Raw genomic sequence first — 20,590 nt, forward strand, 5'->3', positions numbered from 1 at the left:
CATCGATTGATTGGTTATTTATAATGCGCCTATACACAAGTGTTTATCCAGCCTAAATTTGGCACAAAAATCGCAATCATTGATTTCTGAAATTGCAACACCGGTCATCACCACTGCAAGGTGAGACATCCAAATGTCATAACTACGTTATAATTAGATACTGGTGGGTAGGCAAACCTTGTTACTAGTGACGCTGGAATATGTCAACGACCATGGTTGCGGTTGCTAGTAGTAGTACGTCAAGGACACCTTGTTCGTGTTCAACACCTTGAATTTTTATTTGTGGATTATGGAATCCACAGGCCTGGCACAAGTGTGCTAGGTGCATGTGAGAAAAGCCAACACCTGTTTCGACCGAAGTCTTTGTCAAGGCAGAAAATTAGTGGTTGGGGGTCCTTGTTAATTAGAAGGGTGATTCAATTCTAATCAAGCCTGGGTTTTGAAAAAGGCCTATTGGACGAAACACATGTTAACCACTAAGGGCAGACAAATGAACCATGCAATATTGACACAGAACAGTTTGGCTAAAATAAAGTTGGAATGACTCCAATCTCTGTGTGTTATGAATGTCTGGCGCAACAAGTAGTAAACTTGCAAGTACATTTTTTCTGATGAAGGAAGGGGCACTCCTCCGTATTTCTAAGTGCGGCATCATTCATTGTTTTGCATGATCTTTGGCGCAAGGAGACAACCCTCTATACACCACCTTACCTTTGCACTTTTATTTAAGGACAAACGGAGAGAAGAAGCTTTAAGTAAAAAACGTAAACCTTTATTTTTGAGAATTAAATCTCATTTTTACATTTTACATTTAAAAAAAAGCAGGCACGCAGGTCAGATAAATAAGGAACAGGAATGGGAATGGACGCCTGGCATTTCAAAAAGAACAATAACGAAGGGGTTGTGCAAGAAAGCACTCTTAAAAAAGCCAAGCATGAGGAAGCAGCCAGTACAAGCCTCTGTGCTGTCGCAGGCAAGGTGCCAGCAAGGTAACCCCATGCCTTCCCAAATGGGCCAGAATGTCTGCTCACATGGTCCATCTACCACATCCTGACGCCCCCTGCTAGTGGGATCCTCTACAGTGGCACCAGTCCTGCCAGGGTTAGAGCTGGGGTTAGACTAAGGAGCGCAGAGCAGAAGAGGGGTACTTGACGTTGCACACACTGAATCAGGAGGGGGCAGGGTTTGGCACAGGTCCATGCAAGGAGAACTTGGCCCTGTTCCTGCATCCTTCGCACCCCGGATGAACTCCTCAACTGCCCCTCCTTTACAATAGCAGTTTCCAACTAGGCCTGACAAGGAGGAGAGGAGATATGAGAAGAAAGGCAGCCTCTGGCACTCGAAGTCCCCAGGAATGAGCCCACCCTTAGTAGTTTACCCAGACAAGTCTGTTTTCATCTCTAAATGTGCAGTCGGCAATGCCACCGCACTGCCCACTGCCAGAGTTGACGTCACCAGTTCCTTCCCATTAATGTCATTAACCCAGATAGGCTCCCATCAGTGGAGGCACCGAGGGATTTTAGGGTGGAGCATCTTGGCATCTCATGCCTAGGCCCTGTTGTTTCGCGAAGAGTGGCAGGGTCCCTTGGCATGAATGGCATCCTTACAGCAATTGTCTTGGCCAAAGGCGGCCATCTTTCTAAGGTTCCTCTTCTAGAACAATGGCTTGCTGGCATCCAGGAAGGCCCCAGAGGGCTGGGCACTGTAAGCCCGTGAGAGCGGAGCACCTGGGAAGGGCAGGCCATAGGCACCGCATGAGTTCTGCATGAAGGCCTGAAAGCGCAGATCGGTGCTTCCGGGGAAGGGCGGCCCGCCGACCATGCTTCGGCCTGCTAGTGGGCTTTCATCCAGGCGTGGACCGTAGCCCGTTGATGAGAAGTCATAGCCGCCGTGGCCCAGCAGGGAGTTGAGGTCGAGGCTGTAGCCAGTGGGATAGTTGGCCGCAGGGTGGGTACGGAAGTCGGGGGAGTTCTCGGCAGATGGACTATTTTCTGCTTCCCCCGGGGTCTCAGTCCCTAGGTATGCCATGTGGAGTGCTCCAGGTTTCCCTAGGTCTTCCTGGGACCCATCGCCAGCCGATCTGTAAGAGATGGAGAAGTGAACAAAGGTTAGTCTTTCAATGTGGGTCAGGTGCCTTAAATCCAGAAAAGATATACTGCGCTAAAACATCCACAAGTGTGTCTAGCAACATCTAAAACAAACCGGTAAATGCAGTGAAGTACTATTGCAATATGAAGTAACCCGGGCGGGGCTCTTCTCTCAAGTATGGTGCAGGACACCAGGTAAGTTATGGGTGTACTTTATTGTGCAGTTGTACCCTTAGCCCAAGTGCAATGTATGAATAAACACAAAAGAAAGACTGGCCCATCCACTTCAGCTCAGCTCGCTCTCTTTCTCTGTCCCCTAGAACCCTCACACTCAAAGCACAACATTCCACCCCAGCATTCCACACTCCAGTAATTCTGCAGGTACCATCACATTGCTACCTGTGTGTGGCCTGTGGCAGACTCTGTATTATTAAGTTGGCACCTCGACCAGAAGAGCTATTCAGAGCACACAAAATGGAAACCAGGGGCAGCCCCTTGTCAGAGTGCCTGTAGATAGACTGTGATTATCTGGGTGGAGAGGAGACCGCATTGAGGGCGCAGGCTATGGGTACATTAAAAAGGTACATCTGGGTCAGTGGTCACAGGAATTTCCTTTGTAAGCAGCATGGTGGTGTGGGCGGTGATAGGGGGAGCCCAGGGGGTTTCAGTGGACACATATTTGCTTATCGCCAGATGTGAGCATCGGGTTGGGACAGGGAGAAGGTTCAGAAGGAAGGACACGCAGTTGGGTAAGAGAGGTGCCCCTCAATGGATAGTAGGCGGGGCTTCAGACTGGTCTTGAATGCTTCCACTGACTGAACTGTTGTAATGCGAAGCGGCAGAGCAGTCCCGCTGTGTGGGGTTCAGTAGAGAAGGAGCAGAAGTGGGAGACGGGAACCATGGGGGTTGTTGATGTTTGGAGAGCAGATGGCTTGAGAAAGAGAGTAGATGGAGATAGAAGCAGCCAGACGGTGTTGGGGCGCGGTGGGAGGCCATGGATAGATTTAAAAACAAGGACTAGAAATATGAAGCAATAGTCTTTCTGCACAGAGAGCCACCCAACAGGGTAACCGCGCACTGGGGTGGGAAAAGATCGAAGTAGTTTGTAGATGGTGTGTGCAGTAAAGTAGAATATTTTGTTGCAGGGAGTCGAAAAATAGAGGGGAAGGACCGGAGGGAGGATTGCGCAGTGGTTCAGTTTCCTAAGGCTGTGACGGATGAGCCTTTTCTCTGTTCTTCTACTATTATGCGATGTGCACTGGTCATGTGGAGGGCATTCGGGGGCCTGATGCCACCCATGAGCCATTTGTTTTTCATTCCTGGGCAGGTATAGAACACCAGGAGGTGTTTGGTGTATACGGGGGACATTCTGTTCATAGTCCTGTCTCTCCCACCACCTCCTAGTCGCACCCTGTCCCACCTTCCCTACACTCTTTTCTCTATCCCACTTCTCCCCATCTGCCTCACTGAACTTCTACACTGCACATCCTTCGGCTTGCCAACCCATCCTGTGCTCCAATAACTTGCACCCTTCATCTCTGCACGCCTCTTTGTCGTATTCAATCGCTCTCTGAACTGGTATCTTCCGATTGTGTTATAAACAGTCAAAGCCTACCTCCCCTCAAGAAACCAGATGCTGATTCCAACAATATCTAATTCTGTATACCTCTCGCTCTCCTTCCCTGCCACGGTCACATTCCTGAGATGATTGTCTTGAACCCAATCTACTATCTTGAGGTGCACTTACTTGTTGACCCCCTCCAATCTGCATTCCGGTCCAAACACTACGCTGCGACTGCTCATGGCACTGTGATCATCCTTCCCTTCTTCAGAGTCTTTCCCTCCTTGGCTTCAAAGACACTGCAGTCGACTGGATGTCCCCCAACCTCTCAGGCTGCTCTTACTCATCTCATGGGACTACAACACCTTTTCTCTGACAACTCTCCCAGTGGGTACCCCTCAACGATCAGCCCAAGGCTGAATTCTCTGCCCCCTATTACTTCCTCCCTTTGCAAACTCATTTCCTCCTTTGGTTTTAATGCTAAGGTTTTAACCTCTTTGCGGATGCTACTCTGATGGTCGATTCCTTTCCTTCACTAACCCGTGCAATCGCTGAACACATCACCAACTGCCTAACCACCATACTGGTTGGCTCGACGCTTCCTCATGCTCAACTCCTCAAAGATGGAAGTCACCCTTCTCCCTGCCCCTAATGTCATCCCCACACTCTCATCTCACACACCTTTCACCCCTGTCCTGGAAGGTGGAAGTTGGGAGGAAGGACAAAGTGATCTTCAGAGCATTGTCACATTAAGGTCAGATAAGTGTAGGGGGAGGAGAGAAGGAAATGTTCAAGGGCACATGCAGGTACCCGTAGTACATCAACCAGGAGACGAGAGTGCGCAGACACGCTCACCAGAACAACACAACAGGTAAGGGCAAGGGAGTGAAGTGCAAGGGCACTCAACAACAAAACAATCCAGTGCATAAGAGCTCAGAATCCAGAGCACAGACCTGTTCAAATGGTGACTCCTTTGAAATTATTCTAATCTCTCAACTCTCTGCCTCTAATATCTCCAACGCTCCTTCTCCCTCTGATCATTCCATCATCTTTACCTCAATCGCTGCCCCTACTTCAACTGCACTCTCTCAATCCACCACTTCCATTACCAAGCACAGGTTTCCCTCCTCCAAATTCCCCATCTACCACTCTGGCCTACACCACTGTTTCTCCTCCAATGCAAACTTCACAGTTATCAAGACTTCACTAACTGTACCGCTGCACTTCTCTTCTCACTTCCCTCTTACTACATTCACTCCTATACCCCACCCTCCATGGTCTTGGATTACACCTACCATCTGCACCCTGAAAACATCAATGAGGAAAAACCTTGCACTTGCCAAAGATCTAGACACCCCTCGGATCTCCAACTCTACCTGACTGCCGTTCAAAACTACTCCTCTGCCCTCGACTCTGCCAACCGTGACTTCTATCCCTCTCTTATTTCATCTTAATCCTAACAACTTGGGTGCCTCCAGAAATCTCTCAACTCAGTTCCCTCACCTCCTAAACCCTCCTCCATCTCCTCCACTCCTTCTGCAAACGATCTAGCTCTCTACTTTGCTTCAAACATTTCCAACATTCAAAATACCCTCATAAATTAACTCCAGTCCCCCCACCTGCCCACTTTTCTTTAGCATCCCTACCCCCCTCACCTACTACAATGCCTTTCTTTGCCTCCACTAACCCAGATGAGATTATTGACCTTCTCCTCAGGGCTAACCCCTTCATGTGCACCCCTCGATGCTCTCTCCCTACACATAGTGAAACTCATAGTGTTTCTCCAAATCATACTTCCTCTTCAACTCCTCTCTTGACAGTGTCACTTTGCCATCATCCTACAAGTCGGCTACTGTCATCCCTATCCTTAAGAAACCTGGTACGATCCTAAATGTCCTGCCAACTTTCAGCCTGTCTATCTTCTACCTCTTTAGTCCAAAATCCTACAGTGTGTTGTTTTCAACCGACTCATTGAGTTCCTTGGAAAACACAACCTCCAAGATCCTCTTTAATCTGGCCTCTGACCATAGAACTCTAATCAATTTCAGCAACTTCAATTTCAACTCTTCCGCTCGTCATGCTAACCATTTATCTATTCTTATTCTATCAACCTCTCTGCTGCCTTTGATACCATCAACCATTCTGACTTCTCTCAACCCTATCTCTCCAAGGCATTAGGAGAAGGCCCTCGCTAGGTTTGCTTCATTTCCCGCCCCCAGCCACTTCCAGGTGTCTTGGAATAGCCTAACCTCCCCAATCACCCCCTTACTGTTGGTGTTCCCCAAGGGTCAGTCCTGGGTCCACTTCTCGTAACTCTGTACCTCTGCTCTTGGCACCTTGATCTCCTCCTATGGCTTCTCCTTTCCACTCTTTGCTGATGACACTCAGATCTTCTTCTCCTTTCTCTCCTTATCTGACGAGCTACGGTCAAAACCTTCTAACGGACTCTCTCCCATCAAATACTGCATGGCATCTCACTTGCTCATGCACAACTCCACCAAAATTGAACTTTTCTACTTCCCATACAAACGGGCTATCTCTTCCTCTCCCCCTCTTCTGGTCTTCTCCCCTGACTACCTTCCCTATTCTGCTTCTGCTTACAACCTTCGTGTTGTCATCGATCCATCTCACAACTTCTCGCTCTTCATCTCCAAATCTGCCACTGCAGCCAGACTTAATCTCCTCAACATCAGAAAAATAAGCCATATTATTCCATTAAACTCTGCTAAGCACCTAATCTCCTCTTTAGTACTCTTGCGATTGTACTACTGTGCCAGTCTACTATATAGCCTTCCCAACTATGCTTGTTCACCTCTCAACAAAGTTGTCAAGTTTGCTGTCCATACACTCTTCAACCTTCCCTGCTTCACCTCCACCTCCCCAGCCAGTTGTTAGTTAAGCTAGTTATTTATTAGACAGAGGGCAAAGTATAAACTCATTCTCATCATCTTTTAAACTATACACAGAGTTGCCCCACTATACAAATCGGTCCATCTCACTCCCTACTCTCCCCAAGGCCCTCTCTCTACGATCACCCTCGGCTCACCTCCTTGCCATCTTGCATTCCCCTTGCGCACCCTCTTGTTTCTGCCCTTTTCCTCTTCTTGCTCCCTTACTCTGCAATGCTCTTCCTCTCACTCTTTGTGCTACTATCACTCTATCTCTATTTAAATCTAACCTCCTTGCCCTCCTCCTTTCTGAAGAACGATTTGCATAGCATTCTACACCACCCTTTGCTCCCAGTCCCTTTGATCGACGTCGCAGGACTTTAGGGATTACGGGGGTGTACCCCGCTTCCATAAAAAAGAAAACAGGTGACAAATAAAGTAAAAAAAAAAAGACTAAAGTACCCTGCAGCGCCGGTTCCCTCCCATGTGCATGAAGGGAACCAGCGTGGCAGAGGGATGGCGAGGCGCTGGCACACTTTGCTGTGTGCTGCCAGAAGGTAAGTAAAGAGTTGGGGGGTGGAGCGGGTTGTCTGAAATGTCCACAGCAGGAAAAAACGGAAGTTATTTCCGAAGAAAAATTACTTTCGCTTATTTCTCCCTTGGTCATTTTGGATTCGATTATATCATGATAATCTGGTTAGAAAACCATATATCTGTCTGCTGTTGTAGTGGCAGAGTTGTGGTGAGCGTAAGGCCACCTACACATGTCTTGAGTGGCATGCTCCATACAACTTGATCTACAATATCTGCACAAGATGGCCTGACCCTTTCTTGTGCTTCCGGTGGGCCCTATGCCTAATGCAACCGTTGTGCTAAGGCCATCTAGTGATGCATGCATTAGGTCACTGTACCTGGAAAACATGTCGCCTTCCTTCCCTGTCTGCATGCCGTGGAAGGCCGCAGGGTGCTGCAAGTAGTCTGCTGCGCTGGACGGGACCCCCATCTCCAGTGGCCGGTTTCCCGGGCCCCGAGGGTAAGAGGGCGATGGCGGGGGAGAGGCGGGCGGGGAAATGGGATGGAAGGAACAATCGGGACTGGGCAGCTGAATGACCAGATCCAGGGGCCGGACACCTAGTTCTTCATCCAGCGTGGAGTCGCAGGGACCGGAGAGCCGCACCTGTTTATATTCTGCAAAGAGAGGAGAGGCAGGAAGGCAATCAGAGTCACATTTATTTGTAATTGAATCCAATCATTTATTTGTATATTTCACTACTATCCGCTAGTGGTGTCACCAAGGGTTCAGATATAACAGGTGACAGAGTACAGTTTACAAATGTTTTAACCCCTTAACTGCCAGGCTATTATGCAAGTCTATGCAAAAAGGACGAGCATACTCGTCCTTGGCACTTAATAATTTGAGCATTCAGAAAATGGAAACTCGGAATGGTTATTTGTATTCGTGTGCAGGATTCAAATATTTTGTGCAACAGGTAATCTAACAAAAACAATAACATGTTCTATGTAAGAAATGTGTTTGTAAATAAGAGTGACAGAAAATAAACCAGGTTTCCTTGTTTAGTTTTTGTGCGCTTATTTTCTCGCCTATTTAGTTTTGGATGAAGCAAGTGCAGTTCTCAAGTACAGAACTTAATGAAGCAGAGTAGGAAAGAGGATCAAATTGATGAAGAAAACATCACTGGGTGTCATTTTTCAAAACCTAGTCATTACAAAGTGGGACTACCAACAATTGCACTTAATGTGCACTTGGATTCCCTTTATGTACTTTTCTACGTTTGCAAGCTATAGTGTTAAAACGGGTAAAACCACCCTTCCACTTTTTTTGCACTGGGACTCATTTTCATTGAGCCATAATGTAAATGCATCCCGTGCAAAAGCCTTGCGTAAGGGTTTTACGCCCGTGCATTAACGTCATGGTTAATTTTCATTCATTTGTACGGCCGAGAGGAGGGGCGGAATCTTGTGTTTCCGTGATTCCCTTCCTCTCCGGCAAACAATCCTCCAGCATTTTCACCCGCATTAAATTTCATGCGGGCGTAAATGCTAGGAATTCGTTGCGGTCCGCTTTCCGTATGCACCAACAAAAAGCAGGCGGACCCCAAAAATGGCAGACAGCCTTGACTTCATTTGCACGGCTGAGTGCAAAAGGGGAGGGCAAGAGGCGGTGTCCACACTTGTAGATCGTCTTTTGCCCTCCTTTTTTGCACGCAGTCGCGCACAGGAGGAAAGGTTGGTGGCAAGGAGCCATTTACATTGAAGTATTCACGTAACAGATGGCTGCTGTCAAATTACGGGCTCCAATAAAATGAGATCCATTATGTTTTGCAAAAAGCGTAAATGCTGACTGACATTTATGCATGGTCCAAAGACTTTACAATGGATTCCAATGGAATCTGTCTGCTTTTACCGGGTGGATGCCATAAGCGAGCAGGGAAATGTCATGCAAGAGTAAAGCCAGTCCATTTTGCAGTCAGACTGGTATGCATGGCGGAAACGTATATCCCATTCGATGATCCCACTCCTTCTGCAAAAACAAAAACACATCCCTCGGAGCATAAAAAAAGTTAAGATAGGCGTAACACCTGTGCGCCTGCCTTTAGCACATTTTTTCATATCCTCCAACGTGCAGAATGAGCCCCATTGTGTCATTTCACAACAACAGAAACTTGGTTACATGTCTTTATATCGAAGTAATTTATAACGAGTGGCCATATATTGAATCTTTTATCTTGAAAACCTTTTTAGTGAAAGCATACCCCTAAACCACTGTTTCCCACCCTTAAAACCCCATCCTGACCGTTTCCAAAACATAGTTAACCCTTTACCCCACCCTAAATATAGTCACTATAAAGGTTTTCAATATAAAATATTCGATATATGGGCATTCAATATAAAGGATTCGATATAAACACTGTATACCCTTGGCCTTGTGTGTCAAGTCCCCTCTCTTGCATTTTTTAATTCGCCTGCCACCATGCTTCTGAGGGCCTTGTTATGACATTGCCCCCATTACCTCAGGTGACACTGCCAAACTGGATGACTATAACCACATGCTGTAAACATTAGGGAATAGAAAGGGACCTCATGAGGCATGCGGACCCTTCAGTTATTTACGTGTTGGGGTCCCCTAGGATTCCTTTGGGAGCATGCAGTAATATCACATGGTTCACACCCCTTGTGCTAGTGCTTTTGTGTGGAGGATATTTGCTCCACACAAAAGACAGTTGTGAAGCGTTTCAGTTGTGAAACTCGTGAAGTGGTAAACACCAAGGAGTTCATTTTGCTCCCTGCCATAATTTGGCGGCAGCCGGGAGCTGTTACGTGTAGACATAAACGTAGGCGGCTCCCTGCCAGCAATTTACGTCGGCATGAAAATGCATGATGGTGCAATTGTTGAGGCATTCGTATGGCGGAAAGGAGGGGAGCCGGTGGAAACGCAAGTTGCGTAACGGCCCTTCTTCTCCGTGACGTGGCATGAATGAAAAGCGGAGAAGTCTTACTCAAGGCTTTTACGCCTTTCATTCACGTTACGTCACGTGCGAACATGAACTCCTTATTGGTGAAAGAAATGCCTCACCTTTCACCAGGAACACTTCTGCCTACGTTCCGTGGAGTGGCGCTATCATCTCATGAACAAGCATGCGTGTTTATTTGTCGATATTGTTTTAAATGTCATGGGCAAGACAGATCAGTTTCCTGCTTTAGCAGATTTAAGTTTGGAGCGATCCTTTAACGAGAAAGGATAGCCTAGTGTGTGTGTGCGCGTGTTGCTGAGTTCCGTGTGCAACCTGCATGTCACAACTTCAAAATCAGGCCAAGGTTTACAAATGGGAACAAATATTTTGAGCTCTGCATTCTGGGGTGACGCCCCTGGTTTAAGGGGGCGAGGGTTCCACTCACCACTCTGTAAGCTCTCTGTCTCTCTTCTTGGACTTTTGGCCTTCCTTTTCACCCGGGAGTCTCGTTCTCTGGAGGTGAAAATATGAGAAGTAATGAATGTGCGCCTGGATAACGACCTGCCTCTTCCAAGGGCAGGCGCATCAATTGGTCAGATTTTGGATAATCCCATGACCAGTGCAGTGCAAAATAACCCTTCGCCTGTTAGGTTGGATTATACCCCAGCTTTTTTATTTCTTTTCTCTTGTGTCCTTTTTGTTTTTCTTTCTTTTTTGTGAAGCTTTGTGTAAAGTTTATAATAATAAACTAAAACACAAATAAATACAATTTAACTACAAAATAAACCCTCAAATGGCAGCCGTCTGGCAGACTTATGACTCAGAGCGCACAGCTGTGCCTCCATTGAAATGACTTACAGAGTCAGGCTTCAGGCAGCTGACAGAACCTGCCTGCATACAAAATGACGGAAGAGGGCGAACGCTGCATGCCTGGGGCCTCTGTCCCTGTAACTCCCCTCATGTGCCCAGCTTCTAACTCCCTGTCAGCCCATGTTTCTTTCCTCTGTCTTCTGCCTGATTTCTCTCTCTAGCTCACCCCTCCTCTTCCCTTTCATCCCCTCTTTCCTTTTCTCTCTCCACTAACCCTGGAGCGTGTTGAAGCGCCCTGAAGATGACGCTAAGAGCTCTACACAAAACCTACATGCCTACTTGGATCATTACGGTCTTAAAGGCTCAACTGCCATAAAGCAAAAGCCTCTATGCAAAGAAATGTTAACTCGCTACTGTCACTAATCCATTCTTCTCTTTTCTGCACTGTACTACCCCCGAAACAACTAAAGGCTGTCTATAATGTAGGCTGCCATGTAACTGAACTTTCTGCACTGTGCCTTCTCCAATGTATCTAAAGATTGTCTCTAAAATGACTGTAACAGCGCCTTGATGCCTATGGGTTTGGTGCGCTATACAAATATACTCAATAAATAAATAAATAAAGCAAATCACCCTCGTCCCAACGCCCCCTCGTTATGCCGTGTTTACAGGCTCCAAAAGCAGAGCTATACCTCCTGCCATAGACCGCAGAGCTATATCGCAGTTTCTCACCTCCTGTGGTTCATGCCATCCTCGCGGAATCCTTTGGCAAAGGGGTTTGTTCGGATCTTCAGCTGAGTGATCTGTAGACAACAGACGGGCTGTGGTTAACACATGTTCCCTGCTATACAGCAAGGCCTGGATAGGTGGACATCTAAAAGGGCTTGCAGGCAGAGTAAGGCTGGCAAGGGTGGAGACAGATGGCCAGTGGCTGAGACAGAGACAGACACATAGAGGGGGAGAATGACTAGGGGGATGCTGACGGACAGAGCCAGAGACTGATGGACAGAGGCAGCGACTGATGGACAGATATCGAGAACAGCAGACAGAGGGAGAGACTGATGGACAGAGGCAGAGACTGACGAATATAAACAGAGTTAAGGAGGGAGGCCGCACATGACGAAGGTTTTTGGTGCACCCAGGTATACTGCGTTAGTATAACCCAGGCACGAAAGTACCAGTGCAAAAACTGTCTGCACCAGTTGGGTGTAATTCAAGTAAGAACACAGTTTACTTCAGTTATTGTACTTGAGCGACTTGATGACCTACATAGAACTACATAGATGAACTACATAGAATCATATCCGAATTCAAATCCCCCACATGCTCGAGTCAGCCCCCACCAATCTCCCAAGCCCTATGTGACACCTTATCACTGCACTTCTACTATGTCGCTAATGATAGACACTCAGGCATCATCTCTAAATTAAAACAAATGCGCCGTCCACAGACCGACCTTCAACCCCCGCCCCCTTGATACATATCCTCGACTCTTTCTCTTCCATCACTCACTAAGAGTTCCTTCAGGGTCCCCTGCCCACCCTCACTCCTCAAAAACATCCTAGACTCTACCTGTGCAGGTATTATCACACGCACAATCCTCAACCACTGGATCTTTCCCAGGAACCCTAAAAACCTCCTACATCAAACCCATCCTCAAAAAACCGACACTCAGCCCACTCCTCCCCCAGAACTACCAGCCAATTTCCAACACATGTTTCATCGCCAAACTCATGGACCGTGCGGCATACAAAGAGCTTGGCCATTTCGCCGAAGCCAACAACCTCCTAGACCCTGCACAATCAGGCTTCAGGCCACTTGTGGGAACAGAATCTTCCCTAGTCTCCATCTGGGACGACCTAAAAAGAACAGCCAACGCAGAAGGCAGCGCTGTACTCTCCATACTTGTCTCAGGAGGATAGCTCAGGAGCAACGTGCTCGCCTTGGAAGCAAGACGACACGCAGCACCACAGGTTCGATCCCCAGGTCCACGCTTAGAGACCTCTGGGTTTTAAGCACATTATAAATAACCTATCATATCATATCATATCTTACTGGACCTCTCCGCAGCCTTCGATACCATCAATCACACTATCCTACTAGACAGGCTACAAACACTAGAAATCAGAAACACAGCCCTCTCATGGATTTCTTCTTTTGACTCAAATCGATCAAAAATCATGAACCTTCACCAGTTCACATCCACACGACCAGTAAGAAAAGGTGTCCCACAAGGAGCATCCCTATCTCCCCCAATCGTCAACTTCCACAAAAAACCCCTGCCTGCAATCATCTGCTCATACTATCTTACCTGCTACAACTACGCAGACGACACCCAGATCATCCTTAAAATCCCAAGGCTCCGGCAGTCCAGACCGGTCGTCATGCCTCTTGGATATTGACCACTGGATGACGACCAACCACCTCATCCTCAACCCTGGGAAAACTGAAATCCTAGTGTGCGGGGAAACAGCCCTCCTCCCCCAACCAATTCTGTGGCCTCAATCCCAAGGACAAGCAACAGCAATTTCAAATGTGGAAAATAAAAAACTTGGATGCACATTGGATTAATACTCATCTCTCGGCCAACACACCACTGCCGTATCTAGAACCTGCTTCTTCCAGTTACGGATTCTCAGGCACATCTTCCCTTACCTCACCTATCCCCACCATTTTTCAGCCATCAACTTCATCATCCTGTCCAGCCTAGATTACACAAACTGCCTCTACCTGGGCGGTCCAGCATCTCAACTAAAGAAAACTCCAAAGAATCCACACAGGTTCGATCCCAGGGTCTGCGCTTAGAAACCTCTGGGTATTAAGAGCGTTATAAATAACCAATTACAATTACAGATGATGACCAGGGATATCGTGGGCTGGGGATTCATATTAAATACGATAAGAAATAAAACAGAGCTCTCAGTGACTCTGCATTTAACTGGGCTTGGATGAAAATAATTCCCTCCCTTAGGAATAATTTGAATACATTGCAACACTGTTCCTGAAATTCCATATTTTCTGAGATAAGTGTATCATGCTTTACATGTTCTGACCCCTCCGGCAAGGCAGGCAGTGATGAGGGCCATTGCTGGCCCTGTCTGCCTCGGAACACAGGGCTTATCCCTATTAGCACCGAAGGATTTACACCTGGGCTGCTAATAGTTTTTGGGAGGGAAATTGCAGCAGAGATAAACATCTGCGGCCAATTTCCCTTACATAAATGCCTGCCATTGGAAGTGTTACGTCTGTGGGATTTATACCACGTGCCGCTGCCATTTGCATAGTCTCCGGGCACTCCTGCGGATCTGAACCTAAGAGAGGTGTTGGTTTGTAAGTGGGATGAAATTGAGAACGACGCACAAATGCGTTTGCTATGGTTTGGCAGTTTCAGTGCGCTGTGTGTGTGTTTCCTTCTAGGTGGTCTGGGTTGTTGGGTGTGCAAGCCATTTGTGTCCATGTGGGAGGACATGCATGCGCCCATGGTGTGAGGATGCAGTGGCTGCATTGTGACTGTGTGAGTTATCGGAAGAGGTGTGGAGTTCTGCTATTTGGTGTCAGTGTAGACCGTGTTATAGTTGTGCGTGGCCTAGCTGGTTTGCGTGTGGTATGTTTGCAGGAGTATGGAGGGTTTTGGTATGGGTTAGCGGAGGAAAGAGAGTGCAATCCTCAAGGCCTCAGGTTAAGTCATAGTCGCGCATGTAACTTGTTGGGTAATTGAAACCCAGTGTGCAGTGGTCAGCTGTGTTTGGTCGCTCTTTGACACTGGCCTTTGGCTTGGCAGTGAGCTTGGCATATTAAACAGCCATGTTTCTACTGCTTTCTTGGAGGTCAGGTGTTCTTCTATTGTGTGTATTCCTTTGGGGACGGAGTCCCAGAGTTTCGTTGAGATGACTGAAAATGCTGATTACCATATTTCATTTTCGAAGAACGTTTTGGTTGAAAGGCGTATGTCATTGCTAGAGCTCAGGGTGCGGTTTGGTCGTGAGATGGAGATTTTGTTTTACAGGAATTCTGCTTATTGGCTGCGAACTGCTCTATGGAGGATGCAGAGTGTTTTTAAATAGATCCTTTTCTTGACTGGTAGCCAGTGCAGTGATTTTAGTGCTGGTGTGATGTGTTCTCTCTTGTTGAGTCGCAGAAGTAATCTTGCTGCTGCGTTCTGGGTTCATTGTCGTTTTTTTGGTGAGGTAGACGGGCATGCCAAGGCAGAAGCTGTTGGCATAGTCTATTCTTGACGTGGCAAGTGAGATAAGGGCATGTATTCTGTGTGGAAAAGTGAAAAGGGGTAATTGCCATCTGATAGGTCATATGTGGAAGAAGCATGTCTTACTATTGTGATAACGTGAGGTTCCAGTGTAAGCTCATTGTCAATCAGGAGTCCGGGATTTTTAACCATGCTTCTGGTATTGTTCCCATTTCCATATGTCATGTAATGGGCAGCTGGATGGAAGGGCTGTTTGCGTGATCATGATTTCAGGTTTATCTTGGTTGAGTTTAAGGTTGCTGTTGCTTATTCATGTATTGATTTGTAAAAGGCAATTGATGAGAGCTTGGTCTATGTGCTTGTTGGGGATTTTGTAGATGAGTTGAGTGGCATCTGAGTAGCTGTAGCATGTACAAGCTTGTGTCGTTTGAGTTTCATGAGAGGAGGCATGCAGATGTTGAGGAGTAGTGGAGTGTGGGATGAGCCTTGTGGAACAACACATGTGAGTATGCGTGAGGTTAAGCAGAAAGGGGGTAGCCAGGTTGTATCCGTTCTTTCTGTCAGGAAGGATTTCATCCATTGTAGCGTGATGTTGCTTACCCCTGTTTCTTCTATTATTTGAATGAGGCTTGCACGGTTGACTGTGTCAAAAGCTGCTGAAACGTCTAATAGTATAAGTGCAGAGGTCGTGTCGGAGCCTGCGTTCATTTCTGGTTGTCCCAGAGTAGTGCCGATTCAGTCCCTATCATAGATTTGAAACTGACTTGTGCCTGGTCCATTAGGTGGTTGGTTTCAACGTGTGTTAGGGTTTGTCCTTATATGTACGTTTCTATGGGTTTGGCTGGGGAAGGGATGTTGGATAGTGGTCAGTAGTTGCAGGGTTATCCGTGCTTCCTATGGGATCTCTGAGAAGGGGTTTAATGTAAATGGATTTGCAGCTTCTGGGGACAGTTCCTGTTTCCAGCGAGTGGTTCATGAGCTTGTGGAAGTATTGTGCAGGTGTGATTTGCTGAGGATGGGGTCGGCTTGGTTGCTTTCCTTCATTAGTTTAGTAAAGCCTTCTGTGAAGATCACTGTAAAACAGGCCAGCATTGTGGTTGCTTCTGGGGATGGATAAGTGGTGATATTGTTGCTGATGTACTTGTGCACAGCGTTAATAACTTGCGGAAGGTTCATGAATGACTTTGTTTTTAAAGTGGCTTGCAAGGTTGTCCCAGAGTTTCTCAGAGGGAGTGGGGTCGTTATTGCATACTGTCGGGTTGCTTATCTCGTTAATGATGTTGAACGTGTATCAGTGTTTTGCTTGCTTTCGAGATTTGTTCAACATAGTGCATTTTTTTAGCATGCAATTTTGGCCCATTTATAATGTTTCCTCCATGCTTGTTCTAATTTCTGGTTTGTTTGTTTGTTTGTTTGTTTATTTTATTTATATAGCGTGCCGGACCCAGAGGTATCTGGGTGCTTTAGGAGAGGATGTGGTTACATGATACAATTATACAGTTTGTTTTCTTCAAAGCTCAGAGGTGGGGGTGAACTGTCTTGCAGCAAATTTCTTCTGGGAGAGGGTGAAGAGTTTCCTCAGTGCTACAAAGTCTAGGGCTTCTGTGATCCATTTTTGGATCTTCTCAATTTTTGTGCATTCAGGCGAGAGTTGTATGGTTGTGTGGATTCCAATATGGCGTTGAGTTCCACTGTGTTTAGAGATTTGCGGTGCCTTTTCACGATTGGACGAAGATTTTTGTGGGTGGCGTGTACTCGGACTGGAGCTCGAATCACAAAAGGAATCGTGCAGTGGTCGCCCCAGAGGATGTGAATTTAAGGAGCAGTTGTAGTTAGATTTCGTTTGCAGAACATTTCAAACAGAGTAAGTGCCTTCCCTATTTCTATGGCTCCGCTCGCAGCGGGTGTGAGGTCAGCCGCGATAGAGACAGCAACAATTTAAGTGATTGGGGGGAGGATCGCAATGATTCATGGGATGGGGAAGAGGTTTGCGGGTCTTGGAGTGGGAGAGAGAGGAAAGGGCATGTGTGGGGTACCCACCAAGACAACAATAAATGGCAGACACCTCGATTTAGGTACAGTGGGTGGTGGGCAAAATAATTTGGTACTCGTTACTGGCAGATTCTGTCCACATTACCGGCCTCCTGATTGGTTGGAGACCCCTCCTCCCTCCCTGACCCCCCGGGTGCTAATTGTAAGCTATTTCAATTTTTGTTGTAAAAACTGTAGGCAAGGTGGAGCAATTCAAGACTGTAAGATTAGAGAAATTATTTAAGATATTAAAAAGCCCTTTCTGAACATCCTTAGCTTCCAGGAATCTATTAATGACAAAAACACTTTTTCCTGAGTAAAAACATCTTGATACCATTTGCTAGGTGTTTATGGAAAATTGACTAACAGGATATAATGTTGCATGCCATTTTCTCCCCAGGTTTCTCTTATTGGCATTTGCTTCTTTGACTGTTAGTGAGAGCCAAGGGCATTTTATGGTCCTATGTTAGCAATCAATCATTTTGGAAAGCATTGGTCTAAAAATGAGGCAAGCCCGTTGTTGAGATTTCTCGGTTGGTCGGTACATGGATGCAACTGCCCACCCAGCACCGAATTTAAGCAACTTACATATCAAGCAAGACTAGAAATGTCTGATTTTTCCAATCTCTGGTATGAGAGGTTAGAGTGTCCAGATTGTATAAAACTGGTGGAGGTGTGTGAAAGTGAAAATGAAATTGAAACGCGTTCAAACAAAACAACCAGAATTTTGTTTGTCTATTTGGAGAGTATGTTCTAGGACTAAAATAAGATCAAACCTGTGTTTGTATACACATTAGTCCATGCTCATAGTGCTTAAATTATTTTAACATGCACTTACAATCAAACTTGAGGGCTCTTCTGCCCATAGTTAAACATCATCCACAATGATGAGGGTAGGGTGTTTGAGGATGATATCTGCTCTGGAATCTGCAAATGCGCCCTGAAAGTAAGGACACTGAGAGGGGGGGGGGTCTACATCCCTGGGTAGTATGTCAGGGGGGAATGGCACACTGGAAGATCACTGATTCACAGGAAGGGACAGTGGCTCATTTTTATAACTTTGTGCTGGAATCTTTTTAAGACAAGAGAGATACCTGCTTGCAGGCCCGACGTGCTTTTCATTTATAATCTGTTGCTCAGGATTAACACAGAACATTTGTCACAGTATACAGTCTTTATAATGAAAATGTTATGAAGAATTAATATATATCGAATCTTTCATAACGAAAAAGATGCAAGTTCTTCAAAACAACGAGATTCGGGCAGCCCTGAATATTCCTCGATCATAGCATCTATCTGATGTAAAACGTAATCTGAATTGACTTTCGGTCAAGCAAAGGATTGCCTTTAAAACCATTTCACTTACTCACAAGTGCCTCGCTAATTTAGCACCAAGTTATTTGACTAAGAAATTCTCACAAAATACTTCAGATCGCCCGATGAGATCAGCTCAGGCACATTGCCTCAAAATCCCCAAGGCAGGAGGTAGTAGCTTCCCTGTCCTAGCAGCCAAATTATGGAACACTCTACCATCACCACTAAGAACTGAACCTACCTACCACCCCTTCAGGGGAAATGCCAAAATGTGGCTCCTCGCACAAGAATCCTGGACAATCTCTGCTTTATGACACCTACCTCGGTAGCCCCATACTTGTAACATATGCAAGAAAGCTCACTGTAATTAGTCATCTCTCTTGTAAACACTGTTCATTATATCCCTTTCAGATGTATATTTCTGTAAATTGTGTAACCTTATTGTTGTCACTGTAACTTTTGTAACATGTCTATGTAAGAAATGCGCCCAGATGCCCTAGGGCTTGGTGAGCTATACAAATAAATAAAACACAAATACAAATACGAAACATATAACGAACATGTATGTGGGGGTGGGCTAAAGTGTTAAATCTTGTGGGGAAAGAGTTGGGGTGGGTTTTTAGGGGGGAAACAGGGGTAAGTGCATTCTTCAAAAAATGTGTCGTTATAAAGACATGTAACCATTTGTCACCAGTCAGGGTGTATAGTAGGATTGAAAAGTAGGAATCCACTGTAATTGTGCAAACGTCAGATAATATGCTAGGGCTGTCAAACTACGAGCATTCTGGGTTTGTCCAACTGGAAGTCTACTGGGATGCCAAACTGGGAATGTACAGGCCCTTGTGAAAACTGGTGATAGCAAATTGAGAGTATACCAGATTTTCAGTCTGGGTGTTTATGGGTATTGCGTTTACAGAGCTTGAAGGGAGATTTTGTAACCGCCCTTTGGGCTGAAGGTGGGGGTGTAAAGAGATCTCTCCCCAAGGAGGGGGTGGGGGTGAGACCATCAATATTGACCAAATCATTCAATTGGTGACATAACAGAGGGATCAGGCTTCCCTCTCATGAGGCGATGGGCTTGTCGCTTGGTTTGGTTAAGGACCAATAGCCAACAGAAGAGAGGATGATACACAGATGCACTGAACCTATGTGCGCTCTTTATCATAGCATTCTACATGAGCAAAATGAAGTTGACATAATTACTAGGCCATATACAAGAGCTGGACAGTTTATTATACAAACAGAAAACGCCATCAGACCAAACCTTCTCAACTTTATAGCCAATATCAGGATAACTCCCTGGTGGCAGAATAACCAACACATTGTAGGGCTATAGCAGGAACAGTAAAGGCAGTCGTAAGCATCAGTAATATACAAACACACGTTCACTTGCATGTTCAGAACACTCACAAGGCATAGTAATTTTGTCTCCCCTTCCCTTATTCTCAGTAGGTTTGCACTATTAATGCAATGGTTTAACCTTGCTGTAATTCATTGTCTACCTTCCCCTGTCCCCACCCTGTATACACAACCATAATGGCAAAGAATTAGCGGATTACTTTTAATCACACATTAATATAAAATGACTGGTACTTTCTAAACATACTCAACTGTCCTGGAAATACGAGAACCTCAGGGGAGGGGGGACCTAGGAACAAAGTTAATGTTCAGGTAGGTAGTCACTTTAGATGAGTTTCCAGAGGTTTCAAGCGTTTTCCCATACAGCACAAATGCGCACAAGTTATAAACTTGCCGCGGTTATGGAAACACATAAGAGAAGTGCTATTCCTCCCCAGATGCAGCAGAAGGAGTGCCCTGCCCCAGGGAACACCATAGAAGACCCCCCCAAGAAGAGTCCCAGGCCAGAGTCTCAGGGCCGGCAGGCCAGGAAAAGCTGGCTGATGAGGGAGCACAAGCCCACCCAAGTCAACAGGAAAGATGGCGGAGGGTAAACACTCAAACCCCACTACCCCAGACCCATGTGACCCCTGACGAAGACTGAAGAATCCGAAGAATATATTGGGATTACAGGACCAAGAACAAGTACTAACTTAAAGATGTATCCAAGAAACAGAGTAGAAGGTTGGGTTTAGTAGTGGTATCCAGTTAGCACAATAGCTGCGCTAAGAAAAACGTCAATAGGTATGGTATTTGTTAAAGTTTATTTACGGTTCTAAGTTAGATAGTAGGTGCTGTTAGCTAACACCTATCTTACTTAGAAC

The 20,590-nt window shown here is 46.1% G+C and overlaps 1 protein-coding gene across 1 annotated transcript in view; it reads right to left on the reverse strand.

Annotated features, from left to right (window-relative positions):
- Positions 1-753: 753 nt before the first annotated feature.
- The window catches only part of TBX6 (T-box transcription factor 6), a 50,333-nt gene continuing 30,496 nt past the window's right edge, over positions 754-20,590 (reverse strand). Inside the window, exons 4-7 of the mRNA XM_069649888.1 lie at positions 11,552-11,622; positions 10,455-10,522; positions 7,448-7,724; positions 754-2,080 (exon numbers count right to left, since the gene is read on the reverse strand). Of these exons, the coding sequence (XP_069505989.1) occupies positions 1,654-2,080; positions 7,448-7,724; positions 10,455-10,522; positions 11,552-11,622 (843 nt within the window). The 3' untranslated portion in view covers positions 754-1,653. The remainder of the gene's footprint in view (positions 2,081-7,447; positions 7,725-10,454; positions 10,523-11,551; positions 11,623-20,590) is intronic.

The sequence above is a fragment of the Ambystoma mexicanum genome, chromosome 3p (assembly GCF_040938575.1).
Source record: "Ambystoma mexicanum isolate Mex_15411 chromosome 3p, UKY_AmexF1_1, whole genome shotgun sequence".
Classification (NCBI taxonomy): Eukaryota; Metazoa; Chordata; class Amphibia; order Caudata; family Ambystomatidae; genus Ambystoma; species Ambystoma mexicanum.